The sequence below is a fragment of the Carassius auratus genome, chromosome 30, assembly GCF_003368295.1.
Source record: "Carassius auratus strain Wakin chromosome 30, ASM336829v1, whole genome shotgun sequence".
Taxonomy (NCBI): domain Eukaryota; kingdom Metazoa; phylum Chordata; class Actinopteri; order Cypriniformes; family Cyprinidae; genus Carassius; species Carassius auratus.
Window position 1 is genome coordinate 16,538,025 of NC_039272.1, and position 23,520 is coordinate 16,561,544.

General features: G+C 36.0%; 2 protein-coding genes across 2 annotated transcripts; one reads left to right on the forward strand and one right to left on the reverse strand.

The window, feature by feature from the left end:
• The first annotated feature begins 784 nt into the window (after window positions 1-784).
• Window positions 785-3,118, forward strand: tm2d2 (TM2 domain containing 2). Its single transcript, XM_026211769.1, has 4 exons — window positions 785-1,287; window positions 1,403-1,490; window positions 1,589-1,704; window positions 2,698-3,118. Exons 1-4 carry the CDS (start codon window positions 1,016-1,018, stop codon window positions 2,909-2,911), a joined length of 690 nt encoding a protein of 229 aa, XP_026067554.1. The 5' UTR covers window positions 785-1,015; the 3' UTR covers window positions 2,912-3,118.
• A 417-nt stretch (window positions 3,119-3,535) lies between these two features.
• htra4 (HtrA serine peptidase 4) lies at window positions 3,536-14,040 on the reverse strand. The gene is made up of 9 exons (XM_026211767.1): window positions 13,415-14,040; window positions 9,514-9,613; window positions 8,527-8,731; window positions 6,363-6,557; window positions 6,240-6,272; window positions 5,576-5,690; window positions 5,435-5,492; window positions 5,242-5,337; window positions 3,536-4,455 (listed from the first exon to the last, which is right to left on the reverse strand). The coding sequence occupies exons 1-9, from the start codon at window positions 13,821-13,823 to the stop codon at window positions 4,290-4,292; spliced, it is 1,377 nt and encodes a 458-aa protein (XP_026067552.1). The 5' UTR covers window positions 13,824-14,040; the 3' UTR covers window positions 3,536-4,289.
• Window positions 14,041-23,520: the final 9,480 nt, after the last annotated feature.

The following is a 23,520-nucleotide window of genomic DNA, read 5'->3' on the forward strand; positions in this document are numbered from 1 at the left end:
CTATAGGCAATATATGACTGTTCATTTCAGTCAACCTATAATTACACTTTCTTATTTTATTACTATTATAACTTTTTTCCACATAATCTTGTTTTCCTGAAGTTCATTTAAAAGTTAAGCCTAAACTTTTCACATAAAATTAGGTTTATAATAGATAATATATATTTTACATGAAGTAGCCTACTTGTATTTTACATTTACGCACCTCAATTCTTTTTTTATGCGGCCAAAATCTCTATGATGATCAACATTTCACCACAAGAGGTCACCCATGACCGTATGATGGAACCAGGTCTGCTAGCTAGGCTACTGAATAATAATAATAAAAAAAAGTTCAAAAGGTATTTAAAATTAGTTAAAAGGTATAAAAAAATTATATAGCACACACATACATTTCAAAATGATTTTTTTTACAACTCTAAATCAAATATATAGCCTACCACCCCAATGCCTAAGTGTGCCCTATAATCCATTAAATATATTGGAATCCACGAACCTACTAACTTAATGTTAGTATCAAATCAAGCAGTCTAACAGTTACCTCGAAAAGAGTCTGGTAAAAAGAGTTTCAAACTGATATCAAAAGAATTATCCCATTAATGGGCTACATTTGCAACTGACGGCAAACTTTAATCACACAAATTTTTAAATAATTTAAATAGCAAAATATTTCTATATAGTATATTTAAATGTTTCTATATAGTATATTTACGTATTTCTTGATATCAATAGCACTGAAAATAAATATGAAATGACGTAACGTTACACAACATTGCGTCATCACAATGCGCCGCCTGTGTTGTCTATTGTACAGCTCAGTTTTGGCTTGTTTACGTGCAGCAGATTAATACGGTACATAAGTCACATATTATGGAATGAAACGGCCAGTAATATGTCGACTCGCATTTTCAGATGTAACTAACTTACAAAATTACCGCTAAAGTACGTTAGCTGCTGTCGCGTTTATTAGCTGGGATATTATTTTGCCGATCATCTTAACTTCTGTTCAGAAATCATGCCGCAGATTTCAGTCAACTATATTTTATTATTCGGACAGTTCTTGCTGCTCTTCACAGTGCTGCTTTTACAGAGTCTAGAAGGGATTCACTCGCAAAACTCAACCGAGCCTCCCGGAAACAGAGTAACGACCAGCAAAACAGTTCTGATCAGCGAACAGCCAGAAGAAAATGTGACGGAGAGTGTTACAACGTTACCCACAGAACCATCAAATCACACGGAGCAGTATGAGTACAGTCCTCCATCCCCTGTCGTCCTCTGTCAATACCTGTGAGTAAACATCTCATCTTTATGAAGCACGCGGCCTGTTTCGAGTAAATATCACAGAAGTACAGTCATGTCGTCACTGGTTTATGATATCTCCTGCTCTTGTATCTATTTTTAGACCGGAGGAATTCATATTCTGTCAAGATCCAGTCGATCACGGAGGAAATGTCTCTGCCTTTCAGGAACTGGGCTATGGATGTGTAAAGGCAAGTACATTTTAAATGTAAAGACATGTTGCTTCAACAATTTGCGTCCCAAACGATGTTGTGTTTAGAAATGTGTGAAAACTTGTATTTTCTCGCAGTTTGGCGGTCAAGTGTACAAAGATGTGAACCATACCAAGGTGTTATGCGCAGCACTGGATGGAATAGAGTGTGCTGGACCACGGGAGTTTTTCAGAGGCAATGTGCCATGCATTAAGTAAGTAACAGGGTTAGTCCAACTGGAAATATAAAATAGATAATATAAAAGAATATATTAGGTTATTTGCATGTTAAATAGTTTACACAAGTGGAAGGAAAAGTTTATAAAGTGTTATAGTGACGTGTAGCCAATGTGGTGTCCCTCTCATAATCAGAATTTGCTCTTTATTTCACTCATTGAAGTGCACACATGCAGCAGTGAGTAGTGAACACAACCACACTGTGAACACACACACACACACAGAGCAGTGGACATCCATTTTTGCTGCCGCTCCTAGGGAGCAGTTCGGGGTCTGTTGCCTTGCCCAAGGGTCTCACTTCAGTCATGGTATTGAAGGTGGAAGAGAGCTCTGTTCATTCATTACCCCCACCTACAATCCCTGTCAGTTCCGAGACTTGAACCTGTGACCTATGGGTTACAAGTTAGACTGGATTGGGGTTTATTTTGTTTGACCTGTAACCTGCTGATCAATAAAGGTGTCCTTGAAGGTCCAGGTCTGCGGTCAGTGTGCCTCCTCAATGTGAGGACATCAAATCCAGTTTCAATTATAGCCCTATTAAATACCCATTAGGGCACTTTATTTCCACTTTTCAATTATTTTTGTTATTTTTATTATTTAAAATGAACTTCTCTCATGATTGATAAGGCATTTGAAAATCCACTATCATTATTTTGTAACTGGCTCAACCAGATCATTGATGGGCAGAGAAAGTGAAACACTGAAATATAATAAGTTTAGTCATGGAATTGTCTATAATAAATATGCATCTTTCTAGTTATGATCAGCTGTAAAATGTAAATAATTTTTTATTTCTATACCACATGAGGGCAGTAAAGTACTGTGGATCTCAGATTCAATGTACTGTACTGTACTTTATGCTGTATAAATCTCAAGACTGGCCTTCAGTAAACAGAGCTACAGCAATTCAAGCTTTACACTAAGCATAAACTATTCCCACTATTAACTGTTTTCCTTTGTGATTTATTAAGATACACAGGACACTACTTCATCACCACCCTACTGTACTCATTTTTCCTGGGGTGTTTCGGTGTCGATCGGTTCTGTCTCGGGCACACTGGGACTGCGGTGGGAAAGCTGCTTACACTGGGAGGCCTTGGCATCTGGTGGTTTGTGGACCTCATTCTCCTGATAACAGGAGGCCTGACCCCCAGCGACAGCAGCAACTGGTGCACTTTCTACTGATTTAAGAGCTGTATCTGATTCTCCTCTCTCATGCTCACAAGTTAAATTTAATACACTGTATGCATGTGAGCTTGCATGGGCCATATCCGCCATTTATTATTTGTAAAATACTGTTCCTCTTCTTTCTTTTGTAAAGTGTTTATGTGAAGCAGTGTTGTAAATAAATGCCAGCTTCTAAGAGTAAAACTCTTAATTGATACATCAATATTTATGATGATCTGATTGTAGTCTTTTTATTAAACAATCAACATAGTCATATAGGAAATTAGTCAGATATTTTCAAAATAGACTACACTTGTCTTTATCCTGTACTGTTTATATGGTCTTTCTGGACATGCTCTCTTTTACAAATTTATGTTTGACATCGAATTAATTTTGTTTTCGGGCTGGATTGCAGACTGTGCAGAGATGTTACAGATCTTGTTTTAGACCGAATACATACAAAAAGCTGTCAAGGGACAGATGTTATAAAACAGCTTGCAATTAAAATATACATACAATAATAGCTCTATTAAACATACATCCTTTGGCAGAATTCCCACGGCTATTTTCACACACCATTCAAAACGCAATTTGGTGAGAAGCTGTTCAAAGTTTTTTTTATTAATTTCCTCATTCATGTTCTGTGGCTTGCGTGCTTCTTGTACATTATGTATTATTTACTGTTGTTCTGAAAAAATTAAGCACTTGGGGTTATATTGCACAACATGTGCTTATAATTCAAAAACCAATTACTTTCAACTTTTGGCTCAGATAAAATCACATGGGTACAAACACTTGTTTGACTGATGAAAATGACTCCAGATTTATTTGAAAACAATTGAAAGGTAGTAAATGCATGAGATGTGCATGTTGAACGTGTGGTGGATTACAGCCTGACTGTTCATCAGCTTTAATGTTTACATGCACTACAAGAAAATTCTATCAAAACACAATGCTTGTTTCTAGAGCACCAAATCAGCATTTCTGAAAGATCATGTGACACTGAGGACTAGAATATAATGACTGCTTCAAATTCAGTTTGGCCATCACTGGGATAACATCCATTTGAAATATATAAAATTAGAAAGCAGTTATTTTAATTTGCAATATTTCACATGACTTTTTACTGTATTTTTGATCAAATAAATGCCTCGATGAGCACAAGACACTAGAACAGTAGTGTACTGAAGATACACTTAATCAGAATTATATATACAGAAGAACAATGCAATCTTAACAAGACTTGTGACACTTGTGTATTAATATCAAAAAGCATCACTTGGTCTTGATGCTTCATTATAATGTATGCTATTAATATAATGCCCTTTTTAAGTAATGCACGTGTGTGGATAATATACTGTTTGGAGGTATGTAGATGTAGCACCAGAAAGCTTGATCAGTCCACTTCTTCAGGAACCACTGTTAGTGTGATTTCTTCATTGGCACGTCGCACCACCAAAGAAAGAACTTGGTTTGACTGCATAGCCTGACTCACGTCCTCTGTAGAATGCACTGGTTGTCCGTTAATGCTGATTATCACATCTTGGTTAACCAAGCCAGCACTACAAAACAAATTGCAATATGTTGTGATACTCTTCTTTATTCTACTATTCTTGTAGTGTGAGGGTTAATTGCAAGAGTTAACTGATCAGGCTTTGGATCTAAAATAAGAAAGCAATAGAGTCCAAGGGGTTAATCTTGAATAACTGTATTTTCCAGACTATAAGTCGCACTTTTTTTCATAGTTTGGCTGGTCCTGCGACTTATAGTCAGGTGCAACTTATTTATCAAAATAAAAAAAAAAGACTGTAATGTTTTCTCTTGGTTCTAGATAAATGCGACTTAAATATGTTTTTTTCATCATCATGACGTATTTTTGGACTGATGCGACTTATACTCAGGTGCGACTTATAGTCTGAAAAATACGGTATCTGTAGTATGTTCAAGGGGACAATCCAACTTCTCCACAGAAAAAGATAAATTACCTGGAAATTTTAATTCTGTCATAAGTTATGTTTGGTTACCAACATTCTATTATGTTTCACAGAAGAAAGAAAGTAATATATATTTGGAATGATATGAGGGTGATAATTTTTATATTTAGGTGAACCACCTCTTCAAATGGCAGACCACAGGAGGAATGTCATAATAGGAACGAGATGCTACAGGAAAAATATATTAATAGGACAAAATTGTAAAGGCCTTTGGTATATGATGAGGATATAAATCTTGATTTGATTGAAGGTTATGGCAGTATGAAAGGAGCTTCTGGGCCTAGATGAGTGAAGAAAGAGGTGTTGTTGGGTTAATCGGGAGGTGTAAGAGGAGGTGCAGGTAAATTCCTTTACCTGAAGGCAGCTGTCCCTGGAATAACCTCGTACACATACACCCCTGAGCTCACATCTGGAAAGTTGCTCTCCTTCTCTCTGAGCTCCCCAATCAAACTGATGAAACAATCATGATTATAATAAAAAAAACTACATTTATCTTTATATCGTAATGAAAGCGTATTTGAAAAGAAGAAGAAAAAAAGAAACTTACGCAGCTGAAAGTTGGAGCATTCGCACTCCTATATATCTCCTTTTAGTCAGCATTCTTCCTGAAATGTAAAAAAAAAAAAAAACCCTAACTAAATTCAATCAGGATTTAAGCAAATAAACAGATCAAAAGAAGTTTGCAAACCTTTTCTTTGTCTGTCATAAGAGTCTGCAAAGAACTGGCGTATGCAGTCTGAGGGAATGGCAAATGATATTCCTGGTGTAACCTTCAACGTGTTTATGCCAATGACATCCCCATCCTTGAAACCGCAAACAGGGAGCATAATATTGAAAAGCACTGAAATGAATGAACCACTACCTTGAGACACACAAGGGATGGTGATCACTTGGTGTAATGAGTTTAAATAATTAAGAGTAATAGGGAATATTGAGGTTATTGTTTAAACAAATACAATGTAAGATTATTGCATGTACATAGTTATATGTATATGTACAGTATACCGTATACCATTAGTAAAAACAGCCTTTTTTGCTTATATTACTGCATTGTTTATTTCCAGTTTTATGGTGCATGTGTGCAATGATTTTTACATATTATCAAGTATCCGTTGTGCACTATAAATGGAAATATTTTTTTATTGCAAAGCCAGATGCTTGTTTAAGCCTGAGGCTCCTTCAAGGACACATGCTGTCTTTTCCTTTAAAAAGATCAATAGAATAATATAAACCACTGCAGGTAATTTATATTAACTGCAGTGAGTGAGTGAGAGAGCGAGAAAGAGATAGAGAGAATTATGCTCAAAATATACTCAATGCCAAATACGAGAAGAAGAATAAAAGGTTCTTACCAAGTTTACAAGAGGTCCTCCTGAGTTTCCATACTGTGAAAGAAAACATTAACATCCTATTCATATTCATGGCCACACTGCTAAATTATCTGTATTGATAATGCCTATATATTGAATGGTTACGTTTATAATGGCATCTGTTTGAATATACTCCATATCAGAGTTCTGCAGGCCAAGTTCATGACCTCCTCGGTGGGTAGTGCTGATGATACCGGTGGTTACTGTGTTTTGAAGAGAAAACGGGCTTCCCACAGCCACTACAAACTCTCCTGGCCTCAGTTCTGATGAACGACCAAGTAACAGCACTGGCAGGGGAGTCTGTTTAACACAAAGAGACATAGTGTATTATTTAATTCATTCCTGTAATACATATTTTTCCAGCTTCCTGATTTTTTTAAACAAAGGAAAATAAGACCTGCCCCATTTTTTAAGTTGTTTTGACCAACAAAACAGTTTTATGCACAAATAAAAAATAGATTAGTCTTTTTATATAATTAATGTTCTGATGTTCTGATATAACAGTTTAAAGGATGGCTGTCATAAAACCTTATGAGGAAGCACCCCAAACAATCTGTTAACTTTTGAAAAAAAAAAAAAAAAAAAAAAAAAATCATTATTAAAGCCAGTTATTGTAAATTGAAAACAATACAAAATTTAGTAACTGAAATAAATTTTTTATATTAAAATTAAATTATTAACATAAAAATTAGAAATGAGAAACTGAAATAAAAATAAAAAATAGTTTATTAAAACACTAAAAGTAAAATAGAATTATTTAAAAATTAAATGAAAATATAAAAATAAAAACTAATTCAAAATATTAATATAATACTCTCTTTCTCTATAATTCTGATTCAAGCATACATTTGTAATATACTATTTATGATTTTAGCTATATGTTTTAGCTATAACATCTCAAATTATTAATTACTTTCCTGAAGTAAATGTAATGTCAGGTGACATGTTTGTTCATAAGTTGTTTGATGTATTTCCGCATTTGAATCTATGACTGGGCGATTACATTAGAGGAAATACAGTTCAGTATGTTGGTAAGATGAACTGTATCTTTTAAAATTGTATATATCTTCTTTGAACCTTCATCCATTACTATTTGAGCTGTAAATAGGAAGTTGCAAAGTGGAAAGACTGTTGGTTTGTGCGCGCTCAGTGATGGCAGTGATCTCTCACAGCATATTAAAGAGAGTCAAACAACTTTTCTTGTCTGGATTGCTTAATAATATTTACACATTTTGTTAGTGGGCACTCACTTTATCAAAATCATACTTTTAATATTTGTGTTTTTCCACAAACAACTCATTATGATCTCCAACTCCAAATCACACTCCGAGAGACTTTTCAGAGAAAAACAACTTGAATATCTTCTGTGCTGTCACCTTTTTAGAAGACTCTACTACGTTTCCCTGAAATGTTTGAAGCCAGCAGCCAGTCTGGGCCTGAGCTTGCCCCTGCCTGCTTGTGCTCTGTAGGGTGTATTTTTATGACTTCAGGCTGATGCACCAGGTTTGATTACTGGGGCTTCTGGAGCAGGACGCCTTTACACTCTGTCCCAACCTTGACTCTGCGGTCACATGCTGGGGGGCTGAGCACTGCAAAATAACAGATTGCCATCTGCCTCCCCAGCACTTCTTCTCCACTTTTCTCCTCCTTTTTGAAACCACAGGAAGCCATACACAGTCTGGGACTGAATTAAAGTGATTACCAATCATTGTGCTACATGCTGTTGCTATGGTCTGGGTTATGGCGAGACGTTGTTGTTGGCAGAGGATGCTCTTGCTGCTGATCAAAGCTTGTCTCTGGAGTTAGGTGGTTTTTTTTTACTCCTTGTTTTGTATTTCTGCCAGGAGATATTTCAGGGCATTGTGCTGGTCCTGTTTTCAAAGGCAGGCTGTCAATGGTAAATAGACATGTTATCTTGCATGGTCACAAGCGCACAGCGAAAATAGGCGGAAAGTTGGAATTTGAAAAAACTGAGAAAATTAGAAAACAAATTAAGCATGTCAAAAAGCAGAATCTAATTTTTGGTGGCGCAAGCCCTTTCTGACTCCAGAAACATCTGCTGGACTGCTTCCCCAAGATTAATTTACTTCCAGCAGCTGTGCTATAGTCACTGATGATAAACCAGTGGATCTGAGCAGTAAAATGCAAAGACAACATTTTTGCAACAAAAGGTATTTTAACCATGCATTTTAGACCTCTGGAGGTTATCACTGGTTAAGTAATTTATCCATGTCCCCTGAACAGGTTTTGGACATCTTGGCTTACTTACCTCTGAGTCGATCTTAATGAGAGCGATGTCTAATTTCTGATCCACATCTTTGATTGTGGCATCGTAGAGCATGCCATTTTTCAGCTCCACTTTGATATGTTGTTTACTGGTCAGTACATGTGCATTGGTGACGATCCATCCGTCCTCTGACACTATAAACCCTGAACCACTGGAAACAGGGACCTCTTGGTTGGAAAATGGTACTCTGAAAGAAAACATTGGGGAAATAGTTCCTTGGTGTATGAGTTCATAAAAAATAAGTGTGTTGAGAGATATTTCTAGGATTTGAAGCACGCCATGTTTACAGGCAAATTCCAACTTCTTGTCTGTACGTTTATAAAACCTGTTCATCCAAGAATCCTAAAATAATGTATCCTGGTACCTATTTTTAACATAACAACAATAAAAAATGTTTCTTGAGCACCAAATCAGCATATTAGAAACATCGAAGTATCACGTGTCACTCAGTACTGGAGTAACAGATGTTCAAAATTTAGCTATGCCATCACAGGAATAAATTACAATAATTAAAATCAATTAAAACTGAAAACAGTTACTTTAATCATATTTTTACAATATTACTGTTTTACTGTATCAAATAAATGCAACCTGGTGAGCATTAAAAACAAAAAAAACATTTTTAGACTGTGCTATGAAATGTTACACAACAAATGTTTATTGTAAATGTTTAGTTGTGATGACACTGTGCATATTTTCTCACATTATTATACACTAAAGTTATATTTAAGCAAAATGTAGTAACAGTTATCTTGCCGCACGCAAAAATTCCAATCCAAACAGCAGTGTTTACATAACTTATTCTTCACTCATTTTTGAACCTCTGTCTAAACAAGCAAAAACTATTATGTTGTCATAATTTAATCACATATGGAGAGTTCATTCTGTGCCAGCTAAGAATACCAAGCATTATAATCAGCATGTCACTCTGTGCTCAGCATCTAAACAACCAACACCATCTGTCCTTACCTACTAAACAGTTCTAGATGGACCACTGCAGGGGCAATCTTATCCACCACATCTGCTATGAAGTTAAACTTGAAGCGCATGCTGCTTGGATTTCGAGAGCCTATCAGAACAGAGAGAAACAACACAAATTACTTAGAAAGTTATAATTGCCTGTTTTTAAATAGAGACCGAGCCAGAAAACATGTGCATAAAACATGGGTTGACAACTTTGCAAAATCTAAAATCCATTATCGGTGACACAATGTTGCTTCCCAACATGTTGCACATCTACAATAGTAATGTGTGGGCACAAGCTATGTGTAAAGCAAACAGCCCTATGGAGCTCTTTTCTTCACCCTGCTACCTGAAGGCACTGGGGGAGAACTTGTCACACAGTCTCTGCATAAATTGATGTTACATGCTTATCTCCAAGTCTGTGGCAGCTGACAGCAGCCTTGCTCATCTGAGAGAAAGTCAGGGTCACGACATTGCATGTATAGATTTCACTGAGGTAAACCACAACAGGTAAACACAAAAAATATTTCTATAATGAGAAATGAGAAATCATGACAGTAAACCACAGATGCAGTGCCATAAAAACCTGTCTTAATAAATTAAGACGTCTTTGTTTAAATCATATTTTCTCTTACTTTTCTGCCAAAGAAGCCAGCATGGCTGATGCTACATATATGCAAATTTGCACTGGATGTGGATAAAGGTTATGTAATACACGTTACCACTTGACAAAATCATTGTTCCCTTGACTATTTTTTGCATACGGAGTCCATTTTCAGAGCTGAATTGCTTGTGACATTGAGTTTTCCAGCCCTTTTGAGACCCCTGAATTTGGCAAGGCATAGCTGACAGAACATGCCACATGGTTTTTATAGATGGATCATATATCCCAAGGCATAACTGTCAAAACAAAATAAATTTGAACCTCTTGGCCAGAAGCCAGGGAACATTTGTGTGCATAAAAGCATACAGCACACACACACACATAACAAAAAACATAATGCAACTCTTAACTATTGATTGAAAAATATGTTAATGTTTGTGTAAATATGTAAATAAAAATATATGGAGGTGAATATATATTTATATGTGTGATATTTTTGATATAAGTGTATTTCTCATTGCAAATTTTTCAAACATTTACATATCTTGGCCCATGTTGGCCCATACCGATAGGATAGCATCTTGCAGTTGATGGAGATTTCTAAGATGCACATCCAGGGCAAGAAGCTCCCGTTCCACCACATCCCAAAGATGCTCTATTGGGTTGAGATCTGGTGACTGTGGGGGCCATTTTAGTACAGTGAACTCATTGTCATGTTCAAGAAACCAATTTGAAATGATTCGAGCTTTGTGACATGGTGCATTATCCTGCTGGAAGTAGCCATCAGAGGATGGGTACATGGTGGTCATAAAGGGATGGACATGGTCAGAAACAATGCTCAGGTAGGCCGTGGCATTTAAACGATGCCCAACTGACACTAAGGGGCCTAAAGTGTGCCAAGAAAACATCCCCCACACCATTACACCACCACCACCAGCACAGTGGTAACAAGGCATGATGGATCCATGTTCTCATTCTGTTCAGTCAAAGTTACTCTTCTATCAGCTTGAATCAGTCGGCCCTTTCTCCTCTGACCTCTAGCATCAACAAAGCATTTTCACCCACAGGACTGCCGCTTACTGGATGTTTTTCCCTTTTCACACCATTCTTTGTAAACCCTAGAAATGGTTGTGCGTAAAAATCCCAGTAACTGAGCAGATTGTGACATTCAGTTTGGAGTTCAGGAGATTGTCTTGACCAGGACCACAGCCCTAAATGCATTGAAGCATTTTCCACGTGATTGGTTGATTAGATGATTGTATATATATATATATATATATATATATATATATATATATACGTGTGTCTGTGTGTGTGTCTGTGTGTGTGTGTCTGTGTGTGTGTGTGTGTGTGTGTGTGTGTAAGAAAAGAGTTGCTTTTTTGCATACATTGAAAATGAAAAGTGACCCTGGCTGTCAAGCAAGAGTTTCAAGGCACAATTTTCAGTGAATAACTCAAATTTAAGCTTCTTCCATTACAGCTATCACATGACTTCTGAAGACTTTGAATGCAGTGCATGTGTCATGTCCTTAATGAAGCTTGACAGACTCTGGTCCCCATCCACATTTACTGTCTAGAAGAAAACAGCTCAGAGGTTCTCCATGGATGAATGAAAGTCGTGTGAGTTTTGATGACATGAGGGTGAGTAAATGCAGAATATTTATTTTTGGGTGAATTATTCCTTTAAAAAGTAGGCATTAATGCTAACTTATTAATTTACATAAACTTCTTGCCTTCTCTAGAAGTTCCCTCACTCTTCTCATATCAGCTGGAATGATTCTGGTGTCAGTGGTGTTGTGGGATTGTGTAGAACTCAAACATAGACCATTGCCACTAGCACCACCTTCATTTATAAAGAAAACAATAAAAATAGTTTCTCAATACAGGACTATTTGTACTAAGACTGTAAGGGGACCATATGATACAAGCATTTGTTTGTCAAATAATATCTCAAGCTGTGAAAATGAGAAAAGAACACAATATGATGACATACATCCATGCTACCCCGCAGGTATTATGGCACGATAAAAAGAAGGCATTTAAAAATGTCAATAATACTGTCTTGTCCTAATATGATAACATTTTTGGTAGCTATAGCAATATCATTTCAAGCTATCAGTTCATTTATACTGATGCTCAAAAGATGTTCCATGATTTGGGTTGCAACAACAAATGACAAAGAAATAGCTTTCGCAATATGCAAAGCTGCTGAATTCCAGCACTGACATGCTGAAATGAATTCTATCAAAGTTCTCCTTGACATTGAAATAGATTTGAAATGCTGTACCTCTTTTACTGCAGAGGTTTGTGGCTTAAGTCATAAATCTATTATCATATAAATGCCTCCTCTTACTTTTTTATGAGGGGATTCGGTTGAATTTTGCATGAAGCTGTAAAGTTAAGCTGTACTCAATCAAATCAGATATGATAAGCCCCTTCAATGACTTTTTAATTTGCACCTCAGTATTGCTAAACTAAGTATTCCAGTGATATCTGCGCTAGACATGGCATATGGGAAATATGATAAATATGCAAAAATCTGGTTTTATATGTGTAATTCCTGTAAAGCAGCAACTTCAAATAAAATAATAACATTTCCTTGTGTTTTGAAGATTTGTGAGGCGTGAAAAACATTCCATCAAGATGGAAAGAACTGGCTTTTGATAAATAAAAGGAATTTTATCTGAACGGAAATTAGGAACTAGACCACAGTAAATTTATGAGCAATCAATCATTTGTTTTGTTTTAAATGTTTTGATTAGAGAAAATGGAAAAATTATACATGATGATTATGACAACAATGTACTGCATAACAGGAATCCTTCAAATACATGATTATACCAATAATAACAAAATAATCACAAAGACTTCTCCCCATATATGCCTATTCTAAGGCGATTCATAGTTTGTTACTTGTAAATACACGCTAAAACAATATTTTACAGTAAAAGTAATAGGCCTATAAAGGTAAAATAATAGTTGTTTCTATTATTTTACAATATTATTTAATAATATTATTTTACAAAAATACAGTAGCTCTGTTATTGATTAAAATATAATACTAAATTGATAGGTAACTTAAAGCAAACAGGTTTATACTGTACAGAATTTTGTTTTAGCAAAACGTTATTGGTTGTTTTATGACACTTTCTGTCAGTTCGTCAAATTGATACATTACTTTTAATATAACTGGTTGCCTCTGCTACAAGAGGGGGAACAGCTACACCATTTAGTTCGTTATTAACTTCTGTCAAGTTGGCCAGGTGTTATGAACACCAGAACAAACTGTTTTTCTTCCCTCACCGGTCTCGCAGGGGCCTCTTTGGATGAAAATGACAGCAGGTATGCCGCTCATCTCAGCCCGTCTGTTCTCCGCTTTCAGTCGACAGACAGTAGGATAAGTTCTCCCATCGCTGCCGCACACTGGCTCGTGGGATTCACACACACACGTGCCGCGCGCGCTGTCTCGATATTCACAGGTCATTCCCTGACCGCAAACTACACGTCCGCGTTCCCCACAATACTCCCCCTCTCCCGCCGCACACACCGTGCAGCAGTCACATCTGTCCTTCACCACGCCGAAATAACAAGACTTCAGAGCAGATGAGCAGCGGGACAGGTCGCACACATTAGGGCATGCAGTTTGTCTCTTCCGAAGATCACGCGCCTGCAACACAGAGACCATGAGAACACAGGCCAGCAGTCTCCACATGATGAAATATAATCTCAATCGATGTAAGGGTCAGGGTATATTCTGGCCGATGGAATTTCAGTTTCAAGTAAACTTCGCTTTTACAAAATCAACAGATGTCCATTTGCTTATCCCCACAGTGAAAATATTCAAGTTTAAAAACACCAGTTGCATATTGCTGAAATGTCATGTTGCTCGTTGTGAGATGTCGTACGTACATCTCATTATGAACGGACAGCACGTTGGAACGCGGCTCTTCTGAGTTTGGTTATAGTTTGGGGTCTTTCAGGAGAGGAATTAAGGGAGGAGCTTAAAGTTTACCTCTCTCTGTGCCTGTTATTAGTCAAACAACTCATAGCTGGTCATTACAATGAAGCGATAATGATAGATGCAATCTAATAATGCTCTTTTGAGCAGAACTTGCATTTAATTTATATTTTGGAAGTGCTTAATTATGTTGTCTTTATTATGTAGTTATGGCGTCTTTTTTCTTTCTTTCTATATATATATATATATATATATATATATATATATATATATATATATATATATATATATATATATAGAAACATTTCAATTTTGCTTCTTAATGTTTTTGCTGAAACCTTTTTTCATTGTTCTTCAGTTTTCAAAAGAAAAGCATTTATTTATACAACTTTTGTTTATTAACATTGAAAATGTCTTCTTATATTCAGTGTGTTCCCGCTATATATATACACACATAAATACATGTACATAGATTGTGCAGTCTTCTTTTTGAGAAGAAAGCAAGCAGAATCGAACTGAAAATTGATTGTGTATCGTTGCTTAAATGAAAATGATTTAGACATATCGCTGTGCTCGTTTCATCCTTCTGTGCTATCTGAAAGTTTATTCTTCATGACCACTCTCTGGCATGTTCCTGAAGAAAAGTTTGCCGTGTTCACTTAACTCCTGCTGACGTCTAAACAACTGCACTGTAAATGAGCACAGAGAGATGTGTCTTACAGCAGCAACAAACTCCTTGCCTTGATCTTGTGTTTACAGCAGCATTTCACTTTGCCTCTCTCTCGCTCTGCCGACAGGGTGTGTGAATTGTGCTGACTTCAGATTTGATGTGGATGTTTTGTACTTCAAAAGAATTTTACATATGAATTCTGACAATCTCCAGAGAAAACTCACCAGTAACCTGTCCATTAATACCTGAGAGAAACAGGTAAGATCTTACACTATAAAAAAAATTATAATCACATAGCCTAAAACATTCTTTCTGGGCAACATCTAAACTACCTAATTTTAAACGTGGATGTGAATGTTATGAATAAATCAGCCTGAATACATTAGGCACATTTGAGTTATATGTGAGTTGCTTTCAGTGTCAATAATAATGATGGACCGACTTCAGACACGTTACTTAATCATAAATCTTGCAGCCAGTTTTTTTTTTCATTCTTCAACCTATTTCATTCTGCCTTGTAGAAATCCACAGCATTTTAAATGGAATACTCATAATTCATAAGCCTGTTAGAAAGACTGAATAAGCCTTTGGTCAATTTTCTAACTAGAAGTGTGCCAGTTTCAGAAGTCACAAACTGACTGAAAGAAAGTTTTTCTGGTTCAGGTTTTTTCATGGCTTTGGTGTGGTTTTCTTAGAACTATTAAAGTGCTAGGATTGGCCTGTGAACTGGATAAGTTAACAGGGTGTCTATCCATGTGTATACTGATGGCATGTTAAAGGGGTCATGTTAATTTGATATTAACAAGAAAGTTTTGAGTTCTGAAACTTACAGTTTATATTGAATCCAGTCCACCGAAATGACAGCTTGTGGAATATACCACCCTGTGATGTAATAGTGTAGCTAAACACCACCTCCACAGAAGAAGATCAATGTCTGCTTCTACATCGCTGCCTGTTTAGCCCCGCCCACCAATTAATGCATGTAATGTTTACAAGAGTGGCAATCGTGCAGATCTAAACAGAAATCAAACAATAAAGATGGCTCTGAAGAAAAAAGACACTGTGCAGTGCCAAGTTGTGGAAAACAGTCTTTACATTGTCTTCCTTCTGATTCCATTGTTAATGAAGATCCAGACCGCATCAGTGAGAACTTGGCCCTTTGTTCACTTAATTTATCCCTGGATTCTTTTACAAACAAGGAGACGTGGGATTTTCAGAAAGATTGAAATGGCGTTGATCCCCCAAGATGCTGTGTTGACTAAAGTGGATCCAACAGTAATGTGGCAAAACACAAGTGTGAGTAATTTTTTTCATTACATAGTCTCTATTGCTTTCTCTGTTAAACATATTGTTTGATATGAGTATTTATGTGCTTTTAACCTAAATCACTGCAGCTTCCATCTGTGAAGGACATAGGCTGACAAACATTTATTAGCCAACAATAGCAGTGGACGTTTACTTCTGAGTCTTCAATCCACTACACCTATTCAGATATGTACAAATCTTGATAACATATTATCACTTATTTACCCTACTTCATGTATGCATTTATTTTTTTCTCTGGTGAACACAAAATACACAGTATTTTGTAGAATGTCAATAAGCAACCAGTTTTGGTTCCAGTTTACTGTTTATTTATTTATTTTTTTGTCAACAATCTTCTTTTGTGTTTCACAGTAGAAAGAAAGTAACATGGAGGTGAGTAAATGAGAACAGATTTTTTTATTTTTGGACGGACAATCTGTTAAAAATGCTAAGAACACTAGTAAACAAGGTTAGGCTTTCATTTTAAAGCAGGGTAATCATTAATTTTTTTCATTTCATTGTTATAATTGGTATTTTGTTGCGGTTTTTTATTTTGAAAGCATGCATGAGACGTATCAAAATCTCTGTTCATAATTGGCATTACTTATTGCACAGTGTTAAAGATCGAGAGCAAAGAACACACCATCAACCGAGTGTCATTGCACCAACAGGGGGCAGTGGTGATCTGTGCTCTCTTTGAGATGAGCACAATGGTAGTAGAGAGATATCATGTTTGCGTACACCCACAGTATGTTAATAACATAGAACGATGGTCTTCTGTTGATTGTACCTTGTTCTTTATCACCTTGTGTTAGTGGTCTAGGACCAACATGACGCCTTGAGCATCAACATAAACATATAGTTGACCCAATGCTTTTCTTGCTGTACTGGTTCCCTAAGGTATCCACATGATGCTTGTTATATGAAATTGTAGGAGAGAAGGTTATAGAGATGACATTAGGCCACTGTAGAGTTCAGTGGGAAACAAGGAGAACACTTTTGTGCACTTTGCATTAGCTGTCAAGAGAGACATAATGAGAAACAAGCATTCATGTACTTTACTAACAGTGCTGATTCAATCTATATGTCATGCATTTTGATAATCCCAGAGAGGCACCTCCCAGATTCTGTCTTGGAAAAGTTTAGAAATTGGGGGATCGGATGAAATAACATGTTTTGAAGTGGATACAGATGTTTCCATTCATAGGACTTTGGAGAGATCATGCCAGTATTAGATTTTATTGATTGTTTGGTTGTCAGAATTTAATTGAATCATCTTTTTCCTAGCAACTCTGGTCTTAAACTGAAGTTACTTGATAACACTTGAAATGCTGTTGAAAGGACACAGGTGTCCCACTTTCCCTGTGCAATATCAATGGATCCTGAGAATTAGCCACAAAGGCCAGTCTTTGTGAAGAAACATCAGTCTGAATCCCTAGTAGTGCCTTCCTCTGTGATTTAACCAATTATTATGTAGCACCCTTGAAATGAAGAATGGCATTTACCTTTAAGAAGATTAATTAAAACTCTTGAGTATGCAATATTATTATTTTTGAAATCTTTAAGGAAGTGCAGCTCTGTCTAATTGCTTTGGCTTTCATTGTGTACATGATGAATATAGATGTAAGCAGGACTAAAAAACTAAGGTACAAGTTGTAACATCAAACCATCTGCAAGGGGAACACAAATCTGGCATGACAGAATGTTGCTTTTTCATGATTTGCCAGCGTATGTCCCTGTGTGTGATGGATTTGAAAGATATACATCTGTTGTCACACTCTGCTTTTGTTTTTCAGTCCGACCCTTAAATAAATTAAATAAATAAAGGGTTTTTCAGATCCCAACCTTCAGACAGGATCTGGCGAATGTGTTTAGAATTTGAAGATTGGTCATGCTTAGTCTGTAATTTTGTCAATTAAGTCATAATATATATATATATACACACACATACATATATATACATATATACATATACACGCACACACACACACACACACACACACACACACACACACACACACACACACACACACACACACCACACACACACACACATATATATATATATATATATATATATATATATATATATATATATATATATATATATATATATATATATATTTTTTTTTTTTTGTAATTCGCATGGTTCCAAGATCCAAAATCCATAGAGCCTTTCTCTTCCACAAAAGGTTATTTTTTTCCCCTTTTCTATTCTCCACAATAAGAAACATTTTTACTTTTAGGAACTGTTGACTGATAGATTCTCTGAGTAACCAAAAACGGTTCTTCTATGGCATCACTGTAAAAAACAATCAAAAAACAAACACAAAACACATTTGGAAACTTTTTCACCTTTTTTAACAGTGTTCCATTGCACTACAGGTTCTTTAAATGAATAATTGCTGCAGTGTAATCTTAATAATACGAATAAATAATTAAAAATTAAATAATAATGATAATTAATATTATTAATGATGATAATTTCTAAGATGATTTAAATTGAATAATAACAAGAATAAAATAAGGTACAATATTACCCCAATGCTGTTCTCATAGCAGTGTTTGTGTGTTCAAGCATGTGCAATTGGCCGGCATGACAGGTATGTGTGGACAGCTGGGCTCTGGCTCCTGTTAGATAAAGAAATGCCCACCCTGCCCTCATTGAAAACAAATCCTCGGCTATAGTGTGCCAAGAGAGTGACTCTCTTTTTGTTCACTTTGTTCTCGTACAGACTATTTTCACTGACAAATATCTTTGCCCTTAGAAACAGCTTCCAACACATTCATAATTCTGACATTACAAAGTACTTTGTGGTTCACCTTCTTTGGAGTGATGAAAAAAGACAACAATAGAACAGGAAGTGTATCATGCTAATGGATGTGCAGACTCGCAGGGATTATATTTGGTTTCAACACTGCTGTGCTAATATGCGAGCGGCGACAGACACTTGCACACATTCATGAATCAGACTGATTGCTGGCATGTCAGTGGAAACAGAGGTGGGGGAACAAAGATGACACATTCATAGCATTGACAGATGGGAAGTGATTTGGAGTTGGTGGCTCACTCAGGATAGGTTAATTAGACTGATAAGCAAAAATGTGTTCGGTTTGGCACTGTGACTCTGATAGTTTAATGCAGCCATCTTACAGTCATCATATGTCTGTTTTCTGTGCCTTGGTATACTTGGTTTTTTTTTTCTTTCTGAAAGTGCTTATGGCATTCAATCAAAGCGTGGGTCTGCAGAATTGGACCATCCAGGCAAGGAATTGCAGATTTTTATAGGCAGAATGTGGATTCTTATTGATGGCTGTTTCTTTAACTTTTGGCACTTTTATGTCCCAGGGGTTGATTAAAATGAACAGATTTTAGATCCAGACTTTCAATCTATGAAATTGCATCATAAAATATGAATTATTAAGATATGATCAATGAGTGAAATAATCATAAACTGTTTTAATACACTACCATTCAAAAGTTTGGGGCTTGGAAGATTTTTGGTTTTTGTTACATTGACCAAGGTTGCATGCAATCAAATATAGTTAATAACTGTAATATTATGAAATATTGGACTTGTAAATATATATATATATATATATTTTTTGTATTGTACTATGTATTTAAAGTATAATTTATTCCTGTAATGGCAAAGCTGAATTTCCAGCATTTTCAGTGCAGCATGATCCTTCAAAAATCGTTTCCTAACATGCTGATTTGGTTCTCAAGAAACATGTTTTGTTATTATTCATATTCAACAGTTGTGCTGCTTAAGGCTTTTGTAGAAACCATACTCATTTTTTTCAGGATTCTTTGATGAATAGAAAGTTCAAAGTAACAGCATTTATTAAAAATATATATATTTTGTAATATTATAAATGTCTTTACTGTTGCATTTGATTTAATTAGTAAGAGGCATTTGTAAGAGCTAATTGTGTTATGGTCTCTTTTAATTGTTATTGCATATTGATCAAATTTTTTATTCAGCTGTGATGAAGACATTACTTGGATGTAAATGGCTTTAGTGACTCTGTCGTGTGATATAGTGTGTTTGGTTTTCTGTGAGACGTGTCTATGATGTTGCTCTGTGAAAAAGACAGTGCACAGAATACTAGTTATTGTCTGGTGTGTTTAGGCTTTAATATTTCATGAAGTGAAAGGTGCAAATGTCCAAAGTAAGATCTCGCTCTCTGGTATGCCATAGATGAATGGAATAAAACATGAAGAGAAATTCTTCTGACTGTGGTTTTGCTTTGAACATTTAGAATTTTAGTCCACATGGATTTCAAAAGGCATTTAAACTAGCTCCATGTTTTGCCCTTTTGTGCATATTCACCTCTGATGTGCTGAATATCTTATTTTCTGATATTACTGATATAAAAGAGAGAAAAACAGTAAAGGAAAGAACAGAAAAGAATGTAAAATATTTTATTTTTATATGAGTTGTATAAATCAGATGGATTTACATTTGTGTGTGTGTTCTAAGTCATCTTTTGAAGCTTCTAACAAAATGTATGATGTTGAGATGCTGTTGGAAAAGTTGTTCTTGGATGTGCTCAAAGAAGTTGCTGTTGTCAGCGATGTTCAGGATGGATGAGACAAAGCTAATACTAATGGTCACAGTGGCATCATATTTAGCCAACCCCCACCCCCCTCCTCCCCCTCCCCCTTTGTAACTTTCATAATATAGTCAATTAGAAATTCCACATTGCTCAAGAGCGTTAAAGCTGTCTTAAAAAAAAAACAGAAAGTTGAATCCCATGTGGACCTTGCAACAAGAATAACAGAAGACACTAAATTGCTGTAAGGGATGCTTGCTGTACAGGCAAACAAACGTTCAAAATTCACACATGTACTGCAGTTCTGTGAATAAGAGTGGACAGAAATGTCTTACAATTCATTTAAGGAGACTGATTGACAATTATAAGCAATGCCTTCAAGATGCTATTTTCACCAAATTGATGGTATACTTATTTTTTTTTACAGGTAATTGCTTTCTTTGCTTTTCTTGTGAAATAACAGAAAGAGAAATTTCGAGAAAATATCAGATTTTATCAAGCTTGTGGGTATCCTAATGTCACACCTGTTTTGCATTTCCAAGGATGATCACTTTGATATTAACATAACAGTGTAAAACTTATACAATTATGATTACTTATGTGAATCAAATTCACTTTTTGGGAGTTGCAGTGCACTGAGTTTCTTTAACATATACCCATTAAGCATAACTCATATCCCTGTCTGTTAAAAAAACAAAAACAAAAAACTATAACAATTTTGTCCAACATTTGATGGCTTTAGTACTGCCATCCTTACTGTTCTTTTATTTAAGTCCAGCTGTTTCTGAGAATACCCCCACTGAACTCAATCAATGGAACATTGAAAGACAGCTGGGCACTTAAAGGACCCTGCCACATTTACCCTTGACCTTCAATTCTACTGCTCTTCTCCACTCACTGCACTTGAGGAAGAATTTAACAGCATGTGGTAGTAATAAAGGCCTTATGTTCAATAGTTCTGTAAAGGTGACCGAGAGAAGACTTACGTTATATGTACAGTATGCACTTTTAGCATCATGTTCAATGGACATTATGCACCTGTACAATATATTGTTACTTTTACATTAAGATGAAATGCTTTGTGACAACACTGTTAAATAATTTCTTTATCAAATAATAATACCAATAATAACAATAGATTTAATTTGTGTGAACATCTATGTGCATCCATTTACACCATTTCGTTGTGTCTTTATGTTTTCCTTCTTTCGTTACATTTTATTCTGCTGTGGAAAACATTCACACACTGTTTTACACGATCCTTTTCCATCCAGTATCAAACTTACACCACGGGAGGAGCGTAATTTACCAATATTTAACTTTTTGTTTTTCTTAAAGCAACTCGACATGTCTTCTTTCTTGATCAACCAGCACAGCTTCACCTTTCTGTCTTTTAATATTCAACAGCTGCCCAGGGAGCTGGGTTTGTTTGAACATAATAAATACCATGTTTGCCTAAAAAACTGTGCACCATTGAATTCCCTGGAACTAAAGGTACCATGCTTTCCATCACAATGTAATTTCGTCCGTCTCAAAGGTTTATTATTTCGTAATCAAAATGTTCCTGCTTTAATGTAGTCTGGCCACGCCTAAGTTGCCTCACAGACTCTCGATGCAGAAAATTATATCAGGCACAAATCAGACCTGCATGAGGATCAATAGAATGTGCTTCACAGGTGAATCACACTGAATATATTTCTCGCCACAGTGATAAGACTGTCCGCAACTAATGAGGAAGACTTATAGGATCTTGTACCTTTTGGAGACAGAAATCCATCACTAAATCCAGCTGCCAGAATTGTGCCGTTTTGTCTTGACATATATATAGCCTCGGGTGACTACAGGCACCATCTCGACCAGTTGATGTGCCACATTTAGCAAATGACGTCACATGGTAGTTTTTCAGCGCCTCGACTGCTGACTTTATCCACAGGAGGCCACTATATAGCTCAATGTTCAGTTTGTTAATTTCCGTAATGCAACTGCGCACAAGTTTACAGTTAAGAGTTGTTTTCCCCCAGAATGCCCTACATGGATGATAAATGCTGTATGAAAGCAAAAAGTGTCAGTATTGCTTTTGTCATTACACATAAACATAATTGAATGACTTCCAGGGACATACTCTGTTATAAGCAATTTTTAATTGAGCTCTTTGCTGTATTTGCATTTGAAAAAAACATGTATTATGTACCTTTTTGGTTAGTTTCCAGGGAAACCTTAAAAATCCATGTCTCCATTTTTATGTGACCTTCGTAATGCGTCTCATTTCTCTGCTTTGCTTTAATTAGCCTCATCTTACTCTGTAGATTTAGAATTAGAAGCACATTTTATCTGCCAACACTATTATTTTGGTGACTAAAACTTCTTTAGGTTTCCTAGAATGCATTTCATCTGAGTGAAATGTACTTTGTACTACTTCTGTTACTGTTTTGTTTAAATGTTCTGTTGGTTCACCTGATTGGGAATCTGATTTGTTTAGACGATACACACACCTCATTCCAAATGCTCAGGAGTGCCTCCGATTGAGCTGCGGTGTCTGAAGCCAGCTACTTAATCCTGCTCCAGATCTTCCTCAATACTATTCGTTTGCAGTGTGTTGACGGATATTCCCAGGTTAAGCTTTATTGATTGCTGTTTTAACATCTAAAGGACAGATTCCTCTCCTCCATCCAGCATGCTCAATATTTTGTTTCAGGCTTACGATTCACATTTAATTAACCCACTCTCCACTAAAATAAATCAATATGTAGATTCAGAGAAAACTACTCATGTTTGGCCCTGGAACACAAAACATATTCCCGATTCCAAAAGCATTTCGAAAGGCTTATGATGATCAAGGTTAGTTTTTGAAAAGAGTGAGTCTAACTGACGTTTTCAGATCCTTGGCACTTATTCAGATGACACCGGTCTGACAAT